Source organism: Drosophila takahashii, chromosome 3L, assembly GCF_030179915.1.
Source record: "Drosophila takahashii strain IR98-3 E-12201 chromosome 3L, DtakHiC1v2, whole genome shotgun sequence".
Taxonomy (NCBI): Eukaryota; Metazoa; Arthropoda; class Insecta; order Diptera; family Drosophilidae; genus Drosophila; species Drosophila takahashii.
The window spans coordinates 1,968,838-1,990,904 of record NC_091680.1 but is presented as its reverse complement, the minus strand read 5'-3'; the positions used below and the strand labels follow the sequence as shown (position 1 = coordinate 1,990,904).

Here is a 22,067-nt window from a genome sequence, read left to right as displayed (position 1 = left end):
GAGGAGAGTCTCTAGATTTTTGCATGCGATTCCCTTTTAGCAGCTGCAGTCGCTCAATCAGCGCTGAAATTTATTATGCTCCATAATCATTTGTCATCTTTCCCATTTTTGCCCAGTTTCCCATTTCCCACCATCCATTTCCATTTGGCGCCCACAGCGAGCGCATTAAAATTTTTCGCAACATTTTTCACGCATATTCAGCATCATCCGACATTCAGTGTTCAGTATTTCAGTGTTCAGTATTTCAGCACAAATGGAATGGCAAACTGGAGCACGGGACACGCTCCATTTGACCAGCCACTGTACAGTACAGTGCGGGTCATAAATATCCGGAATATTGTTAAGAATATAACAATTCTCCATTTCTCCGCTCGCAGCACTAATGTCAGCTGCCATTTTCCTCTATCTCCCTGCGCTTTTCCCTTTTCCCTTTCGACAACGACGACGAAGGAGCTCTCTTGATACATTTTTATTGCTTTCGAGTGGCGAGTCGCCTCCTTTTTTTATGACTGTCCAAAGGGGTCAACGCGGGCACAATATGCCAACGCCCTCTGCTGGAAGTTTGGATGAAACTGTAGTGTTTTAAACTGCAGTTTTATTTTATTTTAAGGGAATTTACTTGTTTTTGTATTGCCTTAAATATTTTAAGCTTTTTAACATAGGATAAATATAATTTGTAATTTTTTTTATTTACTATAATAACTATTAAATGGTATTTTAAAAATTGAAAAAAATTTTATAAAAAAGAAAACATTTTACATTTTTATTAAATTTATGTATTCGTTTATTTAAAAAAAAATCACTTCTAAATTTCTTTAAAATGTTCTTGCAATTGCAATTTTTCCTGAAAATGTTTCTTAAAAAAGAATTATAAGTATTGGCCATTCAATAACCAAAGATATCCTTCTTAACTTCAAGAACACATCCATTTTGTGAAACCGACAAGGATTGGTTACTCCAAACACTCCCTCCCCTCTTTAAATAATTCAATAAATTTGCCCAGAATGTTTCAACAATGAAAACAAAATTTCTCTTTTTCGCTGCTTGCATTCTTTTGGCATCGCCATAAGGGGAAAATCCATAATTCATGCATTCGCCAAATAAGAAAAGCGTCAGGAGAAAAGGAAAAAAACGGAGCAGCAATGAAAACATTAACAAGCAGCAATAAAATATGAGCCAGCGAATGTAAATCGCTTTCCATAATTCATCGCCTGCCGTTGAGTTGACTCTGAGCTCTGAGCTACGGGTTTTGCCTGGTTTTCTCCGCCGTGGATGTAGATTTTCCCATTTCCCTGGAAGCATCGTAAACCCATCGAAGGCTGGGCCCCTCGTAAAACTAATGAAATTTCAATTCGAATGACGCGACAACGTCTGAGAAAATTCCACGAATTTTTCGCGCACTCGCCACGCCAACAAAATTCATAAATTTCCTTCTCCCTCCCTTTTTTCCCTGATTTTCCCAGGACAATGTTGGGCAACTTCCGTTGCAGGTCCGGTACTTCTTCGTTTTTTCCTCGATGGACTTGGCAACGACAGGTGAATTTATGATGAAGTGAGTCGTCAGCATTATATTCTCACTCCCGAGTCCCAGTTTTATCCGAATCTTCTTCGTTTTGCTAGGCAGGTCGCGTGTAAATTATGAAAACTGGCGATAAAAACGAAAGTAATTCAAAATCTTCGACGTGTGCGAGGGTTTATCACCTGAAGAAAGGTAGGTAGGGCAAGGAATAGGATCTTAGGACCCACACACATCTCACTCCTCCAAACTCAGATTTATATCGCTGGATTTATGATCCTGTTAGCGCCACTGCACTTGCTTATCTCATGTGTAGCATCGTGGATAGGATGGGCTGCCTTGTTTACGACCTGCAGATAGAATGAGTAAATGTTATACCCCATTCGAATCTTTCTTTCCTTTCATTACCTGATTTTCACTTTCTTTTGTTGTGTTTTGTGGTTACAAAGTACATCTCCTTTGTTACATTAATGTGTTCGAATTTTTTTAAAAAATATACGAAAGTAATATTAGGTAATTTTTAGGAACCAGAAAATACTTTAAGGAATAAAATTAATTTAATCTAGATTACAACTTTATTTAAAAAGATACAAAAGCAATATTAGTCATTTTGTAGGAATCAGAAATACTTTAAGCTACATTAAGTGCATTATATAATTATTTAAGCTAAGGTTTTTTACAAAAATAATTTTACACATGTTTCTAATCTTTAAATGTTACAAATTAAAATATTTCCATCTATTTAGACAACTTTAACATGTTGGAAAGGTCAACCAAAGTTTGATAATGTCTTTTATGAACAGGAAAAACTATTTTATTTAAAGTACTTAAAGTTCCCGTGCCCTTTTTATCCCCACACACCCACAATCTGTCGCCCCATAATTTCCGTTTTAAGTGTTATTTCCCCGACAAGCACTCCCAGCTTTTCTAATGGTAATTAAAGCCATTTTCCTGTGACACGGCGACGCCATATTAATTTGAGCGGTCAGAAAACCGCTAATAAAAGTGTCACATTTAATTTGTGTTTGTGTTTCTTTATGCATTTCGCTCAATTAAATTGCACTTGAACCTGTTGGCAGTGGAAATGGCGATGGTGGTGGGCGGAAATGCCAGTAACACGCGATTCGGCGATCAAAAATTGCACTAACCCCCCTGCCTTAAAACTTGAACAGGACACCAGAGTCCTTTTGCACCTCCATCTAACCACATTAATTTGGTTTCGCATGTGCAGCCGCCTTTAAAGTTGTAATTAGGAGCAATACTACCTTCCATTTGAAAAGTGTTTGCTCATTGAGTGGGCGTGGTCACTCTGTCCGTTGTCCGCCGTCCGCTGTTCGTTGTCCGTGGAGCTGCAATTACGCAAAGGACCTCCTTTCTTGTTACCCCGCGGAATGAAAAGATTCGCCGGCTTTTCGGCGTTTGTTGTACTGTGGCTTTTCTTTGCGGGATCTCTCTTTTGTTGGGCAAAAACGGCGAGCCAGATATCATTCCTAAATAGGACAGTGGAACTTATCCAAGTTTTTGAGGTTTATTGACCTTAAATATTTTTAAAATTTGTTAGAAATTATATGAAGACAAAGAATATTATTACAATTTTATTTATAGAGGCTAAGGACTTTTTTATTTTACATATTGTTTTATTTTTTGTTTAAAGATATTTTAAAAACATTTTTCAAGATCAACAATTTTTATCTAAAGTTTAAAATCAGCAATTATTCTCTAAAAAAGCCTTCTGACACATACAAAAAAGGTTTCAAAAATAAGTAAACGTGATTAAATAATTTCTGTGTCATATAATTATTTTATGTCTTATAAATAGTTCAATCCACTGAAAGAAATTTAATTTAAATTATTTTTAAAGAAATTTTTATACACGAAATTCCATTTTTCTGCAATATTTTCCCCCTAATCCCCGTATCCTGCACCACCGTAGCTTCGGCTCCTCTATGCAAATTCCGGCTACCCATTCCCGCTTTTCCGCTGTTTTTGTGGTTGGGAACGCTTTGTTCTCACCTCACAGATCGCACACACTCACACACATCTCATTGTTCCGTATCGGCGCTTTGTATCTTTAACAAAATTGCCAAACCGCAGGAAAAGCGGGAAAACATTTGAGGAGAGAAAAGGGGGAAGAAAAGCCAACCGCGTGTAATGCGAGAACCTATCCTATCCGATTGGAGGGGCCTGATTAAGCTCAGAATATAACCGCAAAAGGGGTTCGAAATGGGGCGAATGCGAATGTCTAACCCCACAATTGAAGCAGAAATACTCAATCGCTTAAATATTTATGCAAGTCGAGGAGAGTGTCTGGCATTTGCATTTAGCGAATTATTTTCTTGCAATTTTCCACACAATTAGACAGGAAAGGGGGCAAAATGCAAATCCCCCAAGGATTTGCTTCCGATTCCTTTTTCTTCAGTTTCACACATGAAGTTGAGTTCGGAAGGCAAATATACATTTAAGTAGCTTCAATTGGGAATTGGGAAAGCTGGAAAAGCAGGCAGACGTGTAGGAAACTTTTCGCCGAATTTTATATTTATCTGTCCTACTTCCGAAAGGGGCGGTAATGGAGGCGTGGTTGGGTTTACACCCCCCTTTTCCAAAAATAGGCGTTCTCAGTCGTCGTCGTCATCATCATAAAAAAAACAAGGCGATGGCAAAAGTTTTTCAATTTTTGCTCCAACTTTACCAGGACCTCCGCCTCCAAGACCTGTAGTCCTTTAGTCCTCCGGTTGTGTAAACATTTGTAGTTTACTTTCAGTTGGCAGGCGGCTCGTAAAATCTGTCCGTTTCGCTTGAACTGGAACCGTTTTGAAACTGTCTCGTAACTCAGACCCGCAGGTTAGCCCATCATCCCACCCCCTTGAAATCACCCATTGCCCAGAAAAACACGGAACTTTGGGTTTGTTTTGCCAAAAAGGACCACCGATTGAATTAGAAAATTATGCTGAAAGTTATTTGGATTAAAGAAGAAGGGCCCTTGACCATTGAGTAAGAGGAAATTAGGTAATGGGATAGAAAATGACTGGGAAAGTAGGGAAAATAAACTAAGCTGGGGCTTCGAGTGGATTTAGTTGGGAGTGTAATAATAAGAAAACACAATTTATACCTCGGAAAATTAAAAGAAAACTTTGAGTCGGCCAATTGAAAAAAAATAGCTTAGCAAACTCATTGGAATTCGATTAAGAATAGAAAAAGAATAAACAAAAGAAATGCAAGGGAGGAAAGCAGGGAGAAACTTTTAAGGGGTTAAGAAAATGTTTGTAGAACTAAGTTGGAAAAAAAAAAAAAAATGTCCACACAAGTTTCCCATACCGGGAATTGAACCCGGGCCTTCCGGGTGAGAGCCGGATATCCTAACCACTAGACAATATGGGACTTGAAATTCGTCGCGGCGAAATAGCGTATGTAAACACAACGTTTTGCTGCTGGTAAAAAGTATATGTGAACGTGGCGTTCTATTTATAGCTTTTGTTATTCATTTATGACGTCGATAATAAAGGTCTTATAATCATTTCTGAGTCAACAGAAAAAACTTTAATTAAAACTGAAAAATCTTTATTAAATAAAATAATAAAAAAAAGATAATAAAACAAATTAAGAACGGTAAAAAAAATGTCCACACTAGTTTCCCATACCGGGAATTGAACCCGGGCCTTCCGGGTGAGAGCCGGATATCCTAACCACTAGACAATATGGGACTTGATAAAGAAGCTGCCAACTATAATTGTTCTACTTTCAGAAGAAATCCTGTTTAAAAATAGATTTCTTGAAAGAATTATTTTCCGATTCGATTATATCTCTAAGCTTTCTTATCTCGTTGCTGGGCTATATTATCAAGGCTGCAAAAATCATCATCCTGTTCGTCAGAGGAATGTCTAAAAAGAGGAAAATATTATTTTTATATTATTAATATTATTATTATATGTTACCCAAGTTCCAATATATCATTGTCGTATCGGGAACTGCATAAAATACATAAATTGTTGCACTCCTGAAAGCACATCGTACAGTAAATACCCCTGCAGGTTGGAGAATCACAGGGAACATTATCAGATCTGCGGAAAGGAAAGATTTTAAATAAAGGAATTTTAAATTAAGCTAAATCAGCAAACTTTGTCAGCGGTTTACTGCAAATAGTGCAGTTTTTGCCAATAAATATACTTCGACAGCCAAAAAAACACCTAAAAAATAACAACAATTTTTATACATTTTTAAAATAATTTTTATAAATTTGTGAACATACCCTTTAAGACGACTATTAAACCAGGACACCAATGGTGTGTTATTCTCAAAAGCGTTCAATAAACGAGCTTTCTTACATCTCTCTTCAAATACAATCTCTAAACAAAGGATTTTAAGATATGAAAATTATAATATTTGCTTATTACTCACTTCTCTCTTTCAAAATGGTATAGTGAAGGTCGTGAGCTCTTCGACTTGATTCCTCGGGATAAAAGTAGATCATAATACGGTGTCTTTGGCGTAGGCCATATGGCTCCCAAAAGACCATAAACCAGGCCAGCAAATATAGCAATAATATCCAAAAATATCGGAGATATTTCGGCTTCGCGGGGATTGGAAGGCATCTTTGGGTATTTATTTTTAATGCTTTAGGCTCGAAAGCGTGAACGAGATCTCGCAAAATGTCACCGATTTTACCACCACCTTTAATAACAATTTTTTGATAGGATGGAGCTGTATATAAATATTTTTAAAACGAAATTAATTAGTAGACTAAATCCAATCTAACTTTAAACCTTACGTTGAAGTTCAGCAGTCATATGTCCATGATATGACATTAAAGTCAGCATATTATAAAGACTATAGTCCACAAAGCAAATGGAGAAAAGCTGAATGCCTGTGATCATCAAAAACATCCATGAACGGCAAACCGTACTGATTTCTTTGGGCAGAAGACGCCTAGAATTTATCTAAAATTATATATATTAACTATTAATTATAATATTATTTCACAATATACCTTCACGTATAGATTCTCTTCACAATTGCTTAGGGGCAAGGCTCTTACTCCCATAACCTCATAGTGCTGATCATCATAGTTCTCAAAACCCTTGGTTATATAAACATTTTCATATCTTTCACTGGCCAAATACCGAAACCAAAAGTTCAGAGATTGAAGGATTAGTAGTAGGAGAAGTATGAAAATAACCAAATCATGCCAAAGAAAGATAAAAAAGAACTTGTGCCGCTGCAACTCGAAGTTTTTGGTTATATCCTGTTCGGTCAGCTGATCTTTATAAAAGGCTAGTGAACTTGTTGAATTCAATTTCAACTTATGATCAAAACTAATAGAGGTTATGAAAATATATCGGATTTTCATAAAGCAAAGCTGCAAACCTGTAGGAAATTCAATTTATATTTGTACCTTTTGGTCAGAAAATAAATATGAAATATACTATGATAACCCACGTTGAAATATTTCCTCTATGACCACCTGAGACCATTGAAGATTATCATCGAAAAAGCTTTTCAGGCCCTTTAAACTTTCACAAAACCAAGCAAAGCGCTCTTGGTTACAACAATCTTTGGTTTCTTTGCGAAATTCCCTTTGGCACTGAGTAATACTCAAGTTGCCTGCTTTCAAACAGCGATTATAGGGAGTACCCATCTTGAAGTCAAATTGATCCTTTTGCAGGACCAACCAATCGGCGCAGGTCTTATAGGTAGCATCTGTAAAATACCATATATTTCATAAAATTTAATCTTATAACTATGATATACTAACGTATTTGAGCTATGGGTCTCTCCAGATTTAGCAAAAGCTTGTCTAATTTATCCATCAGCCTGCGCACCTCAGTCAAAGTTGACTGAAGGGACTCTTCCACCGAATGCGAAGGATCATATATTATACGCTGCATCAGCCTTAAAGCCTGTATGAGTAAGTTTTGACCACAGGACATAGAGTTTGCCATAATGCAAATGTTGTGAATGATATTCTTTACAGGTCCCGAACAAGCCACTAGAAAAGCTAAGCCCATTATCACAGCTCGAAATTGATAGCTTGCTAGGCTGGATAAACATAAAGCTGCAATGCACCTGTAAAAAGGGAGTTAGTTACTAAAAGATTAGGATTTTTTGCTATAAGAACCCACCTTGCTGAACGTCTCTGAACCAAAATGAGCAATAAGAGAAAAAACAATAAAATGAAAATCCATTTTCCATTTAGATCCCGGCAGGCCTTTTCAGGATTTCGGTAGTACCACATTAGTACCATTAATATTCCGACAAAATATCCTGCGATTATATAAAGCAAAGTCTTGTCTCCACTTTCCGAAGGGGACATTGGGCATCTTTCGGAAGGATTGCATTCCGGTTCAGGATCCTTGGGATCCTCTGGCGGATTTAATTTATAGATGGGAGCATCTCCCTCGGAACTGGACTCTCGGTAGTCCCTAGAATCAGGATGCTCTCTTTCCGTAGTAATATAATAACTCCTATATGAGTTGTTAGCTCCTCTGGCAGTATGCAGAGCTGATCTTTCTTCATTTATAACATCCTCAGCCACTTCATCTGTATTGTTTATGGCATTTCTGCGTTGTCTTTCGGCTCTTCTGTACATACGATCGATTAATTTGTTTGGGTCCCCCATTATCACTTGCAAAATTATTTTAGTTAATTTATATTTTCTTACAAGTAGTAATATAAGCGACAGAAAAGTCAAACAAACCTGGAAAAGGTCAAAATATTTTCTGATATAAAGGTTTAATTTACTAATAATTAAAAAAAAATAGTCGAAACCATATTTCCCATACCGGGAATTGAACCCGGGCCTTCCGGGTGAGAGCCGGATATCCTAACCACTAGACAATATGGGAGATGGGATCCTTAGATAAGCAGTGTTGGCTAACGATAAGTTTAATTTTAGATTTTTTAGAAAATTAATTCAAAAATATAGTTTTAAATCCAATAATTTACCAAATATTTTCATAAATTCATAAGAATGGTAATGATGTAATTAGAAATTGTTCTTCAAAAATTGGAGACCTAAAAAAATTTGAACCATATTTCCCATACCGGGAATTGAACCCGGGCCTTCCGGGTGAGAGCCGGATATCCTAACCACTAGACAATATGGGATGTGTTAGATCCGATGGCCGAGTTTCTCGACATACTTTCTCGAGAACGGAAAGAAACCTTCTTGGTCATCAGACTCAACGCCTGTCAGCACTCAATATTAAATCACCCACGCAGCTTTTCAGATTTACTGTAATGAGGGGTCAACTTCATATAACCTCTTTCGGAATTAATTAAAAACCATTCAACACTCGGCACTGGCAGTTGCATTCGCGCTATGCCGATTTCGAGGCCCACGACTCGACGGACTCCAGTGGCTGGGAATGAGGCACATAATCATCAATTATTCGCACAATTACCGCAAACAAATAAATATTCTTAATTTATTATGTTTTCGAATCGGGCTTGGCCGCCCACAATGGCAACAGGCGGCGGCACGGCGAATGCAGACGAAAAATCGCTACGAAAAAATATTAAAAATAAATTTCCAACCCGAAAAACAACAAACATACACAAATTTCGGATCAACTGTGACTGGGGGATACTGGGGATTTTGAGGGGCAATGGGCTTGTTGGATACTGCGGTATTGAGATTGATGTCCATAAATTAATTCCTCGCCGCTTCGCCTCGTCTCCTCTCCACTGCATTTCATTGTATCTTTTTAGTCTGTCTGGTGGCTGTCGGTGCGATAAATTTCATAGATGCATTTGGTAATTTCAATTTGTTTTAATGTGTCGCCTCTATTCTATATATAAAGCACATATAGCACATATAATTTGAGGTTTATTGGCCGTGCCGTGGCTTTGCCCAGCTATTTTTGTCTGGCCTCGTGGGTTGTGGGATGTTGTGGGATATGGGATGTTCTGAGGCGTCATCCGCAACGCAGCAATTGTCGCTGCTTATCAGGGAAAAGATAGAGGATATGGGATAGAGGATATATTGGAAATAAGAGGACCCCAGCGGCAGAGCTTTTCAAGTTGTCCAAGGGCAGAAATGTATTGAATGCATTTCTCGAAAAATATATTGGCTTAGAAATAAGGTGCACTGGAAAAATGGAATTGGACATTTTTAGTTAATATTTTCCCCAAGTGTTAAATCGATAACCTTTAAACCTAAATATAAAAGGTATTAAAATAAGTGCTCTAAAATATTTGATTTCTTTTATTATTCACTACTTATAATATTAGGAGAATTTTATTAATATTTCGTTGATATTTTTCCCAAGTGTTGAATAGATAGCCTTTTAGGCTAAACACTATAAATCAATTTCCGCCTTTGGCATGTCTTCGGTGCCTGGACGAAACATTTCCTGAATTGCCACACCGAAGGGATTTTGGGGGCTTAGTCCCCGTGGCGCCATCATCGCCATCGTTCGTTTGAAGGGATTAGCAGAGCGTTGGGGCTTTCCATCATAATTAATAAACTGTCGCTAGCGGTATTTATTTCCATCTCCGTCCGTGATGTGTCGCGTTTTATTTCCACACACATAAATTCACGGGGGCTTCCACATGTAGCGGTCGTAAAATAATATTATTTCGGTTCTGTCATCAGAGCTCTCACCTCACCTGAACTTACCTGCAGGTAATCGCCGTTTAGAGCTGGCTTCCTCTCCACTTGGGTGTCCCCCCGAAAATTTTTCGTTTGAATGGTTTCCGCAATGAAGCGACAAATGTGGACTTGCAGCAGCAGTTGAATTTCCCCGGAAAATGCGGCCCATAAAGTGCGGGAAAATCATAGCATATAGCAGCAGATAGTGAGCTGCAATGTTGCCCAATCTTTTCACGTTTCGAGAACTTCCTCGGCCCGAAACTTCATTTCTTTTCATTAGCCGCCCGCAACTGTTGGCCATCTATGGACCAACTGACCTACACACAAAAAAATATGTGCAGGACAATTTATCAACTTATTCTATCATTTTGATGTGATTAAAGATTATTTGTATTATTTTAATTTTATTTTACATTATTTGTTTAAAGAATACCACATTTTTTATCTAAAATAGAAATAAATGAAAAGATAAAATGTATAACTGATATGTTTGAATCATAAATTTGACATTAATTGATATGAAATAAGGTAGAATTGATCCTATTTCATATCAAATTTTGTTTCTGTGTACCGACCAGGTCATAAAACGTAACTGGTTACTCCGCGTAACTCTTGGTAGCTCACAGCTCACTTGATTACTTGCCCGCCGGTCAGGTCTTTTACTATGTAATATATGTGTTACTGGCACACGAAAGACCGAAAGACAGACAGCGGCACTTTATTAATGAAAAGCGCAAAAGTTCTTTCTATTTTCCCAGCCCTTTTACGTGCGACGTGTGTGTGTGTGGCCTGCATCGAGGTCAGTTGGAGATTTGTTAACCGAAAGTGAGCGGTTTCTGCAACGGGCCAAATGAAATGGCCAAAAAGCTGGCTGGACACGATTATGAGGAAAGTTCGTCTGCAAAAAGGTCGGCAATTAGAGAGAGTTTTTTATTTTCTGATTCGCCTCTAAACGGTGTTTTTTCTGGCTGCTGGTCTAGAAGGGGAAAGCCAGTTAAATAGTTCTTTTTAGCATTTTAACATGTGGGAAATAATCTCATTAAGAAATCGCGGATTTGTGGGAAGGATGATGTCACGTAGGACAATTCGCAGAAAAATATTATTAAGTGAAAGTACAAAAGTTTCTAGATAAAAATTTAAAGAATGGGTTTTATCAAATACAGTTTCTTAACTAATTTTATTTATTCGTATTATTATAGGTAACTACTAATTCGGTAAGGTTTTTAAATCAAAGAGATATTCAAGTTCTTAAATCAATTTGCATAATTATAATTTTATAATATTTTGTACAATCTCAAAGTTAGATAATATAAAATATTTGATTAGGTTTCTATCATTTTTAAATATATAGAAAGTTAAATAATGAAATATTTTTTGAATTTTTATTATTTAAAAATAAATAAAAAGTGAAAAAAAGTGAAAAGTAATACACCTCTTTTATTTCTGAAATTTTTAAAAAAATTTATAAAAGTATTGCTTTTATTCAAAATTTTTGGTATTTTAACACCTACTAGTATTTTAATCAATGTTTATATTTAACGCACAGCCATGAGGCATCCATTAAACCCTGCAGAAATCATAAAATAGCTCACGCAGTGTTATTCTAAAGATGATCTCCTCGAGGGCAAAGAACCCCCTGCATGGGGCCTTTGGGTACTTTAAGCACTGCAAGTGCATTGGAAACTAAAAACTCAAAATCCGAAATACCCACTGGAGCTGAAAAAGAGATTATTTCGAGACACCCACCAGCTAGGGAATTTTTGCCTTTGTTTGCTGAGACTCGGCTACTTTTTTTCCATATTTTGTTTCGTATTCCCCTCGACTGACAAGTCGTTGGCATCGCTGGCGCATGTTAATTATGCCAGCGGACTATGCGACTACCTATACAATAAGTATGCGGATTCCCCCTCCTTACCATTTCCATTCCCATTCCAATACCCAAAACCCAAGATGTGGGCCGTGGCCAAGGCGAAAAGACCTTGACTCTCGCCAAGATCTTGATACGATTTATACAATTTTTGATTCATGGCATCGCCGCTGCTGTCGCTTTTTGCTTCGCTATCTTTGGAACCGAATTAATTTCGTAGGCCAAAGGCGTGTTGCCATATTTGTCGAGGCGAGAATTTCGACTTGGGTTCGGTTAGGGAAAAATTGAATTCAATCAGCAATTTGCATAAATTTGCAGGCGGCGCAAAAAGAAGCTGCTTAGGCTGCCCTAAAAGGTGGGATTAGCCAAAACGCCCACAACGGAGCCCCCATCCTAAAAATTCCCTCTAGAAACCAAAAGCAAAACCAAAACTTAAGACTCCGTTATGGGGGCCGCTGACCCAAAGTGTGGCGGCTAATGGGACAGGCAAGTGACAAACTGGTCAGTGTGGGCCGTTGATTGACTGACTGATTGACTGCTTGACTGACTGACTGATGGTCTAAATAGGGCCCCCACTTGATCTAGTAGTCGCTATTCCATTCCCCGCCCATCTTATCAACAGAACAGGTCCCCAAACATTTGCAAATTGTTTCGGTTTTCGGCTTTTGTCGCACGGGCCACCAAAATAGATTGGCCAAATGGGGGAGGCGATCGCCACACATCGCATCTGTCTGAGATATCGTACGATTTTGTATATATAAAACAAGATGTATTTTGGTCTTTAATAGCCGAGACAGTTTGAATGCTCTACTGAAATGGTAATTACAATCTGAGATATTTTATGATTATTGTATAAATTATACAAAGTAATTTCTTAGATATGAGAAAGTTTTTCATATTGTATGCAGACTTTAAGTTGCTTAATTGCCCATCATTTATCTTTAATAAATTGTAATTTTCTTTAAAATTTATTGAGATGGTTTCTTCCATTTCATTTTTACATTCATATTAACAGGTAATCATATTTTATGAGCTGCACTTATTGTAAGCTTATTATTTGTAGTTAAACCAATCATAATTATCTTTTACTAAGAGTCGATAAATACCTTGATTATTTTCTTCCATTAAGTTCGGACATATTTTGCATATTAATGCCAACTTATAAAAATTACAAATATTTCATTTTAAATTAAAAAAATGTAAAAAGATTTTTTCCCGATATCATGTTATAGTTTTTGATCTTAACTAAATTTATATATATTGATTATATTAATTCTTTATTAAGTACCTATGTTAATCACTATAGAGGTTTTTTTCAGCCAATATAAAAATACATCATACATCAAAAAACCAAAATCAAACATCCATAGGAATCATGAATCCTGGGTATCCCTATAAATATAATTAGGGTTTTTGATCCTAACTAAATTCTCTATTTTATTTCTAGTAAAATTATTAAATTAATTAATCTAATTACTATAGAGGTATTCTTAATAGAAATATTAATATTAAAATCAATTTAAAATCAAAGCTTCCCAGTTTCAATTATAAAGATCATACCCCTAAGGCTCAGGGTATCCCAATAAATATCGTGCTGCTGCCACTGCCACCGTTTATTTTCTTCAGTTTCTATTTCGGGCTGATTCATTCTCGTCTGCGACTGTGATTCTTATTCTTATTTCTATTCCGATTCTCGTTCAGTGGGCTGATGTGCTGATCGTCGCCTCGTCGATGTGGCTGCTAAATTTAAATGCCCAAACATCCATAACGACATTCATGTCGCTGCAATTCCCCTTTTTCCGCCCCCGTGTGATTTTCACAATTCTCAGAATTTATTCGTATTAATTTTCCCGCATTAGTTTTTAATGCGTCGACGCTAGAAATTAAAGCCATCGTAAAGCTGACAAATATTTTATGGCGAATGCTGCTAGTGTGAAAAAAGCGCGACAAATTAATGAATTTATGGGACACTTTAGGGGGTCTCTCATTCTCATTCTCTCTATAGATAATAGCCACCTGTCTGGTTTGGTTTTTGGTTGGGGAAAATGCGCCCCCTCTTGTTTTTGGTTTTAAATCGTTTCGAGTGTCGCCAGGCGCCAATTGGTCACCCCACTCCCATTTTCCCATTTTGCGTGGGCGATTTTCAATTCGTTTTCCGAGCCAACAGAAAAAAAAGAAAAACTTTAAAGAGCTGTCGTACGTTATTCACAATTCACAAAACAAAGAACGAATGTTTCTTGGAATTTGGTTTTATTTTCGAGCAGATGAAAGCGATTCGCAAAGTGTTTTGTTTGTTGTCACACATCGAGTGCATGATATTAAGGAGTAGGAAAACCCAGGGGGTGTCCCCCGTACAGTGGGGACTGCCCACGTGGCTGCATTCGCGCATTCCTCGACTCCAACGAAGTCGAAGATGTCTACGAAATCCTGGGAAACTGTGTGGGCGATTCACTCGGAGGTGTGTGTAGGATCTCTGGATCCCTAGATCTCGGAGACTAAGGAACTCAGATCAACTAAATCAAATCGAGAACCGGCTTGAATTGAACGAAAAGGCAAAACTTGTTCCTCGCCAGGCGCCAATTTAACTGACGATGCATCTAATTATTCCTCGGCCGGTCGCCGTCTGATCTACGACTTTTGTTTCTTTATTGGCCAGCCAATGGGCAGATTAATTTTATTAGCATTTAAAGGTAATTGTTGCATAGTCAATAAAATTTATAAAATAATTTTGTTTTTAAAAAACAGTTTTTTGAAAAATATGAAGCGTTTCTTAATCTTAGAATTTCAGAATAAAATATATTTACAAGTACTAAAATAAAATCAATGTAGATCAGATCCACATATTCCTGTACATTAAAAATGTTATTAATTATTTCATAATTTACTTAAATAAAAACTCTTTTCAAAATAGATATTTTAAAATATTGAAAGATTTCTTTAAAATACTTAAAAATTTCCAAACTTTATAATTCCGCCACGAAGTCTGCTTATTTGACTAACATCCCCTATTTTTGCCATATTTTCATGTGTTAATTTTCCCGTCTCAATATTGCTGCTGTTGTTGACCGCACGCGTTTCCATAAACAAAACACCAAAAAGTTGAGGCAAGCCAAAGCAAAAACCAAACAAACAAAATGCAGTATACAACAAACGCGTGGCAGTCGCAAGTTTTTCAAAAATCAGGTGCGGTTTAAGGAAATACGAATTAATACGAATATTATGAAATTTAAGTTAAATAAATTTTAAATATACATTTTCGATCAGTTTCCTGCCCGCGCTCTGCTTCCACACACACAGTATGGAATAAAAATAATTGTCCTGAAAGCCACTTTATCAAATATTTTTTAAGTTACTTGTGGATAATATATTTTCGAAGAAAGTTTATGACTTATTTACCCCCATATTAAACCCATTCCGCTCCTGTGTTTGGCACCGTCTTCTGGGCGATGCGGCACCTCCTGGCGGAGTTCGTGTATTTGTTTTCCAAACAAGCCTCTTTCGCAGACAGGCAGGCGGGCAGATGCAGCTTCATCTTTATATTCCCTCCCCCTTTTCCCAGCAGTTCAAGTGCGTTCAATTTTCAATAAATCCATAAAACTTAGCCTCGCTTCCCGCAACCAGATAAACCACAGCAGCCCCAGCAGCTCGCCTTTCCTTCTCCTCATCTCGCCATCGCCAGAGTTACTCGGGATTCGGATGTCTGGGCCAGTCCATGGCTGCATTTTTGTTTTGGTCTGTGCGGAGTAAACAATGCACCAACAGCAGTTGAGATGGAGGAGCAAATGGAGGAGAAGGAGCCGAGGAGACTGGAGGCCAGGAGTTGGATCCCCACCGCAGATGCCAGATGAGTCATGTAACAGTGGAGCTGACTACTAAAAAGTTGTTTCATTTTTATTTTTCAAGAATTAAGGTAGGCTTTAAGATTAAAGTAAACTTTTTCTTACAAAATATTTACTTTAGGTATTTGTATATTAGAAATATTAATATTTAATCTTGAAATAAAATAAAATGTATATTTGTTAAAAATGTACTTATTTTAAACAATTTTTAACAAATTGCTCTTAAAATTGAAAAATATTTAAACAAATGTGCAAATTTCTGCTCATCTTAATTGTATACAAATAAAAGCGAAATGTGTATTTTATTTATGTACATTACACAATGTAAGCTTAGCCAATGATTATTTTAAAAGTGTTGTATATTTACTTATTTAGTTATTGGTGAATATGAAAAGTGAAAAATGTTCTTCTCAAGGTAGTTTTGAATAATATTAATATAAATAATAATCCTAAATATTAATAAAATTAACATATTCTCAGGCTAACAAATATTTATATTATTTAAAAATTATTTATAAAATTATAAAATCTTTTAAAACTATTTTACAAAATTAAAATTTGAGCATGTTGTTATTAATATTTTTTTTTTTCATTTTTTCATTTATTTTAAGGAATATATCAATATGTTCAATCCCTCCACTGTGCACCTGCCAATATTGTTTTGCCAGTCGGAAGTTAGTGAAGTTCCCACTGTCTATTTCCAGACTGGCTCCTCTTCCTTTCCCCCTGGACTCTGAATAACCATGGAAGACGAAGTCCATCGATGAAGACTGTGAATATTCCGCATCTGTTGGATGCTGCGGTCCCTCGGCAGCGTCATCTGCAACTCATCATTTTCTGAAATATTGCTCTTTTGCATACCTGAAGTTGTTCTTTTTCGCCGGGTTAACAGAACTTAATTCCGAACGATCAGACGGAGAAAAAAGAGAGGTTTTCAATCAACTGGCAGCAGACGCCACCGCAGACATAATTTATTGCCACTTTTCGCAACGATTTTCGATTTTCATTTCTTGCATTGATGTTTTCCTCAAGTGTTTCCCTCTTATTTTCCAAGGCGGAGATATCGCAGGGCGGAACTAATTGATTGAATCTAGGGAACTGCTCACCTCGTCGGTCGAAAGTTAATTGGCCTGCTCCAGACAGGCGAACAGGGAACACAAACACAATCACAGGTACTTCATACTTGGTACTTGGCCACTTAAGTGCGCTTAATTAATGCAAACCGAATACCGAATACCAATTTCCCATTTCGATTTCAGTTCGCATTAGATGCGCATCGGGGGTAACAAGCGCGTCGCCTGTTCTGCTGTTCTGTTCTTCTTGGCCAGAATCTCTGGGCCAACAGACCACTTAATCCTAAATCGCGAAGGGGCGGAAGGGGCGGGGCAATGGCCAAGTGTTGTGCAATTGCCGCCTGTTTTGCTTGTCTTGACGGGGTGTGAAAATAGTTCAGGCAATTCACTTACCAGTTGAGTAGTGAAGTTTGTAATAAAGGTGAAAACTATCTTTGTTTGGATAAAATATGTTTCTTTAATTTTTAATTTATAATGCAAAAAATAATAAAAACATGAATAATTATAAATAGCAAGCCACATAAAAAAGTGTTACGAATTTATAATCGTTTTAATTTTGATCTAAATAAGTATCTGGTAGTCGAGACACCCTTTTCCAAAAAATATATATATTAATTAAGCATTTATTTATCCTTTTCTTTCTCCTTTAGTTAATTTTTTTTTTATTCAATTGTTTTTTTAAATGACAACCTATTTTACATTTGGTCCATTTAATCTTCCCACTGGGTAATAAAAACTGATCCCACTTTTTATTCATTTTATGACACTATGTTTAAAATATCACATGCTTCTTTTGGTTAAGTGTTGTCTTTACCTTAAAAGTAAATTTATAGCCAAATTCTTCTTTTTGGTTAAAAAGGCCTATAATAAATAGTTTCTTAGTTCATATGGAGCAAGTAAAAATGGCACTAAAGTTATTTAAAATATTTAGTTAGACCTAATAAATAAATAAATATTAGACAAGCCAGAGCAAATATTTATTGTATTATTTTAAACTATAAAATGGTAATTATAAAGTTCAGGGCATTTAACCATCATTTATAGTCGCCAATTTTCCTGCGTGGGATGTTGTTTTCTCGCCGTTAAATGTTTTTAGCCGGTGACTTTTGGTGGCCAAAGTGGGTGCAGTCCGGCCAGCTCGGGATTATCCTTTGTTGGGCATCGACAACAAGTCAGCAAGAAGCACTTGGAACATGGAACCACTTCGTGTTGGATTTCTTGTTTTCACTCCACCCGCAACTGAGCCACGCACTTTTTTCTGTTCACTCGCTTAATTGCGAGGTGTTCAAGTGAACTCTGATTGCTGTTGCTCCGAATCCGAATCCGAATTCAGATTCCTTTGCAGCTTCTTTTTTTGGATGGCGTTAATTGGGCAGCAGCAGCCGGGGAAAAATTTGCTGCCACTTTGATGCCCTGCCGATGATACTCCAGCTGAAATTGCCAGCGACTGCGACTTCAACAAGCTGCAAGTCCCGAAAATTTGCATTTGCATTTCAAGCAGCCCGCGATTTATGGCCCATTGGAGGGATAGGATCCAGAGGGGGACGACTGTGACGAATCCAATTATGAGGCGCGCCAGCTGGAGGATCCAAGGAGAGGAATCCGAGCCCCGACGGGTGCCATGTGCCTGATGCGATAATGCGCCATCAAATGGCCATAAATAAACGCGCACAAAGCGGATTAAGCGTTTTGTTAACAGATTTATATTGAGCTGAATTATGAGCCAGCGGCGAGTTGAGATTTAATGAGTTCCGACCCCCCGAAAATGGAAAACGGGGGATGCCAATCGGGGGAGATCGGGATCAATGAAATTAACTCGGGCTTACAGTCGTTTTGGGGAAAGTGGGGTGCAATCCATTGGGGGAAAGTCTTTAAACATTAAAACTCCTTTCAAAATAAAGAGGACATTTCATGTAATATCTCATCAAAAGCCTTACAAAAATTTTTTATAAAATTCCTATATCTTGGGACAGTATAGAAAACCTATCCACAAAACTGAAATGCTCGATTTTAATCTTAATATTTTTTCTTATTCTAATTAAACCTAATATTATTATCCTATAATTATCTGAACAGTAGATTTAATTTTCTTATTAAAATAAATTTCTTAACTTAACTTTAAGATACATTTGCTATATGAAGACAAGAGAATATTTACAGGAAAAGGATTTTTATATTTACTTTAATTTAATATTCCTACCAAAATGCTGTAAACAAAGAATTTGATACATTTATAATGCTTTTGCATTTATTTCCCCGCCGCTGTCATTCCATTTCCCATGTGCTGCATTTCTCAAGCTGCAAATATGAAATCCCTGTTAAAGTTCCTGTCACTTGCACTCCGCTTTTACTTGTTTCCATAGTTACTGAAACGAAAGCTTTGCATACCGAAAAAACAGGAGGAGAATATGAATTAGAATTGATGGCAAATGCCAAAAACAAGACTTTATGCAGATACTTTTGATAAATTCATGAGACCTTCGTTGGATGGGCAAATAAAATCGAATGAACACCGAAAAATTTTGCAACTTGCAATGGAGAATGTGCCAAAAAATATTTATGCTGGAAATTCGAGCTGTTATCGATTGGTTTTGCATGTGGGACATGCATATTGTATTTCTTTCTTTTTTTTCGACCATTTGTTTATCGAATTTAAGTGCTCCCCAAGGGGCAGGGAAAATAGCAAAAAACAAGGGAGAATGGTCTCGAAAGGCTCGACTATTGAATACCCGTTACTCAGCTAAATGAGTGTGAGAGAGAAGGAGATATGCAAGCAGTCGCTTGAAAGTGGCGCCATCTATTGGAAAAAGTTGATTGCTCATATCTTTTCGATTTAAAATTTTTTTTTTCATTTCTACCTGTTACATACTTTTCTACGAATACAATATACCCTTTTACTCCACGAGTAACGGGTAAAACGAGTAAAAACTGTGACATTCCGGTTTGTGTTTGGTTTTTCTATGTAGAAGATGTTTTATCGGCTGAATGGTCACTTAAAGCCTGACCAAAAATTACAGCCACCGAAAGTAAGGCAGCCCACAAAAAAATAACCCAAAAAATAAAAAAAAAGAGAGGAGATAATAAAAACCCAGTTCCAAATTGCCCCCGAGGGCAGGCAATGGCAAATTGAGGCTGCCGCTGAAGAAGCCGCCTCACCTGGCAGAGGAGAAGTATCTGGGGGGTTCCTGGAGGGCTGGAGGATCATCCTCATCAGTCGATCGACGAGTGGCAGCCGCGTGCTGAATACTCCAAAGCTCCCAGAAGAAAAAAAAGGTGCAGATTCGAGAACGGGGACGTCGGAATTTCGGGCTGAGCGTCGAATTAAGCAAATTATGGTGGGTCTGGGCTCCCTCCTCCAATGATCGATCCGAATTGCAGCCCCCTGTCTCCCCCAGCAGATGCTGCAATTTGCCTTAATGCCCAGGATTATGTTCGAACTTCGGAACTTCGGACTGCGAAAGCTGCAAACTGTTGACTCTTTTTTTGCTGTGTCCCCGCAAATTGGCGCATGTAAATTTTTGCGTCTGCTAAAGTCGCTGACCTATTGGGTTAGGTATATGGATTGGTCAGTGGAGTTTGGGTTTAATTCGTAAATATATTATATATTTTTTAATTTTTTCACAACATTTTAGACAAAGATTTTCAACAAAGAACTTTTTTAGAGGTATTAAAAGTACTTTTGATTAAATCCTTTTTTGTCCAATAAAGAAGTATTCCTCAGATTTTAAAATATTTTTGAATTCTTAAATATTTAAAAAAATATTAGAAGGGAAAAAAGGTTTGTTTTGTTCTTTTATAAAATTTTTTTACAATTACTTTCAAAGTTCCAAATAAGATATTTTTAAAATGGTTCCTTCAAAATCCTAACTTTTTTCTATTTATAAAATATTTGAAAATTTTTTTAAATATTTGTTCACAACATTTTTTTATTTTTAAGATTTTGTGTAGGGAATTTCCAGATCAACCTTATGTTTTTCGATCCCCAACCCGTCCTGCTCCTGGTATTTTGTCTCCTCCCTGTGCTCCTTGTTTCCCCTGTCGCTGACATTTGTGTGTGCGCTGAAATATTTTTTGAATGCAGATTTTTCACTTAAAATTATTTCAATTACGCCAAGTGCAGGCCAAGGAGCCCAGGGACTTGGCTTGCCGTTTTTTGTCGACTTCTTGTCGTCCTCTTCTCCGAATGGCAAAATGCAAGCAAAATGGCCAGAATGGCAGCTGCTGCTGCTGCTGCAGTTCAGTTGTCGCTTCAGCTTTCGGAACTTCAGCTGCAAGTAGATTAAATGCCACAACCGCAAACAGACAAACTTGGTCAATTATTTTCAACGGCGGACACAAATTATTGATGCAGGCCCATCCCCATTTCCCATCCCCCCTGCAAAACCCACTGAAAGGAGTCTGCAGTTTAAAAGCTGCCCGACCAAACCGCATCATCAATCTGGGGAAGAGAAGTCCCGAGACTGGAGACTCGGTCTCCTCTCGAGTGAGAGAAACGGAGACAATGGGCTCGCTACCTCTCACTCCCCGCTTTTCTCGCAAAAGGTCTTCATTAAATTAGTGAAATGAGCAAGTCTCCGAGGATTCAGCTGCAACTCAACTGGAGGTGGCACACTCCGAAAAATATGGCCTCGAATAAAGCAAAAAGTGTACTTCATACCAGAGAAAGGGGGTTTTGTTTATATTTTAGAGATCTTAAAAAAAACGAACACTCTATGAGTGAAAATAATACTGAATAAAGTGGGTTATCTTTAGTTGATGATCATTCTTTGGGATAAAAAATTAGATTATTAAATCGATGATTTCTATTTAATGCCCCTTTATTATCGATTTTATAAATAATTTTTTCAGCCTACTAGACAATTAAGGAATTTAATAAATATTCTAATATTAAATCAAATTTTATAGAGGTCTAAAATTACAATTCTGTTCTTAAATTTTTTCAAAAAACTTCTCTTACGTAATTGTCATTAATTTTTAATATTATAATTATCTTTCTCGTCATTAAATCAGTTTTATAAAATTCTTAATAACTCTTTACATTATCCCAATAATTCCAGCTTCCTTTTTTTTTGAGTGCACGATCCCGAAGAAGCTTAAACCTCTAAAGAACCTCTTGTTTCATTGAGGAACCCCTGAAGGTTCGCATCTGCGAGCAGCCGCATTTAATGTCACAAATATTTGTTGT

At 37.1% G+C, this 22,067-nt stretch overlaps 1 protein-coding gene and 4 non-coding genes across 5 annotated transcripts; all 5 read right to left on the bottom strand.

The window, feature by feature from the left end:
- Window positions 1-4,822: 4,822 nt before the first annotated feature.
- On the bottom strand, window positions 4,823-4,894 carry TRNAE-CUC (transfer RNA glutamic acid (anticodon CUC)). The gene has a single exon. It is a non-coding gene; the product is annotated as a tRNA-Glu (tRNA).
- A 230-nt stretch (window positions 4,895-5,124) lies between these two features.
- LOC108055128 (DC-STAMP domain-containing protein 2) lies at window positions 5,125-8,168 on the bottom strand. Its single transcript, XM_070215032.1, has 10 exons — window positions 7,633-8,168; window positions 7,266-7,576; window positions 6,950-7,210; window positions 6,501-6,877; window positions 6,282-6,450; window positions 5,912-6,214; window positions 5,763-5,859; window positions 5,632-5,700; window positions 5,449-5,574; window positions 5,125-5,394 (listed from the first exon to the last, which is right to left on the bottom strand). The coding sequence occupies exons 1-10, from the start codon at window positions 8,127-8,129 to the stop codon at window positions 5,319-5,321; spliced, it is 2,286 nt and encodes a 761-aa protein (XP_070071133.1). The 5' UTR covers window positions 8,130-8,168; the 3' UTR covers window positions 5,125-5,318.
- TRNAE-CUC (transfer RNA glutamic acid (anticodon CUC)) lies at window positions 5,146-5,217 on the bottom strand. Its single transcript has one exon. It is a non-coding gene; the product is annotated as a tRNA-Glu (tRNA).
- Window positions 8,169-8,283: 115 nt separating the features above from the next.
- Window positions 8,284-8,355, bottom strand: TRNAE-CUC (transfer RNA glutamic acid (anticodon CUC)). The gene has a single exon. It is a non-coding gene; the product is annotated as a tRNA-Glu (tRNA).
- A 190-nt stretch (window positions 8,356-8,545) lies between these two features.
- Window positions 8,546-8,617, bottom strand: TRNAE-CUC (transfer RNA glutamic acid (anticodon CUC)). The gene has a single exon. It is a non-coding gene; the product is annotated as a tRNA-Glu (tRNA).
- Between the last annotated feature and the right edge of the window lie 13,450 nt (window positions 8,618-22,067).

Excerpts from the sequence above, each read along its gene's own strand:
- LOC108055128 (XM_070215032.1), bottom strand. The coding sequence starts at position 8,129 with ATGGGGGACCCAAACAAATTAATCGATCGTATGTACAGAAGAGCCGAA. Across the intron at positions 6,878-6,949 it reads CATAGAGGAAATATTTCAAC|GTTTGCAGCTTTGCTTTATG; the intron begins GTGGGTTATCAT and ends AATTTCCTACAG. Across the intron at positions 6,215-6,281 it reads TATGACTGCTGAACTTCAAC|CTCCATCCTATCAAAAAATT; the intron begins GTAAGGTTTAAA and ends ATTTATATACAG.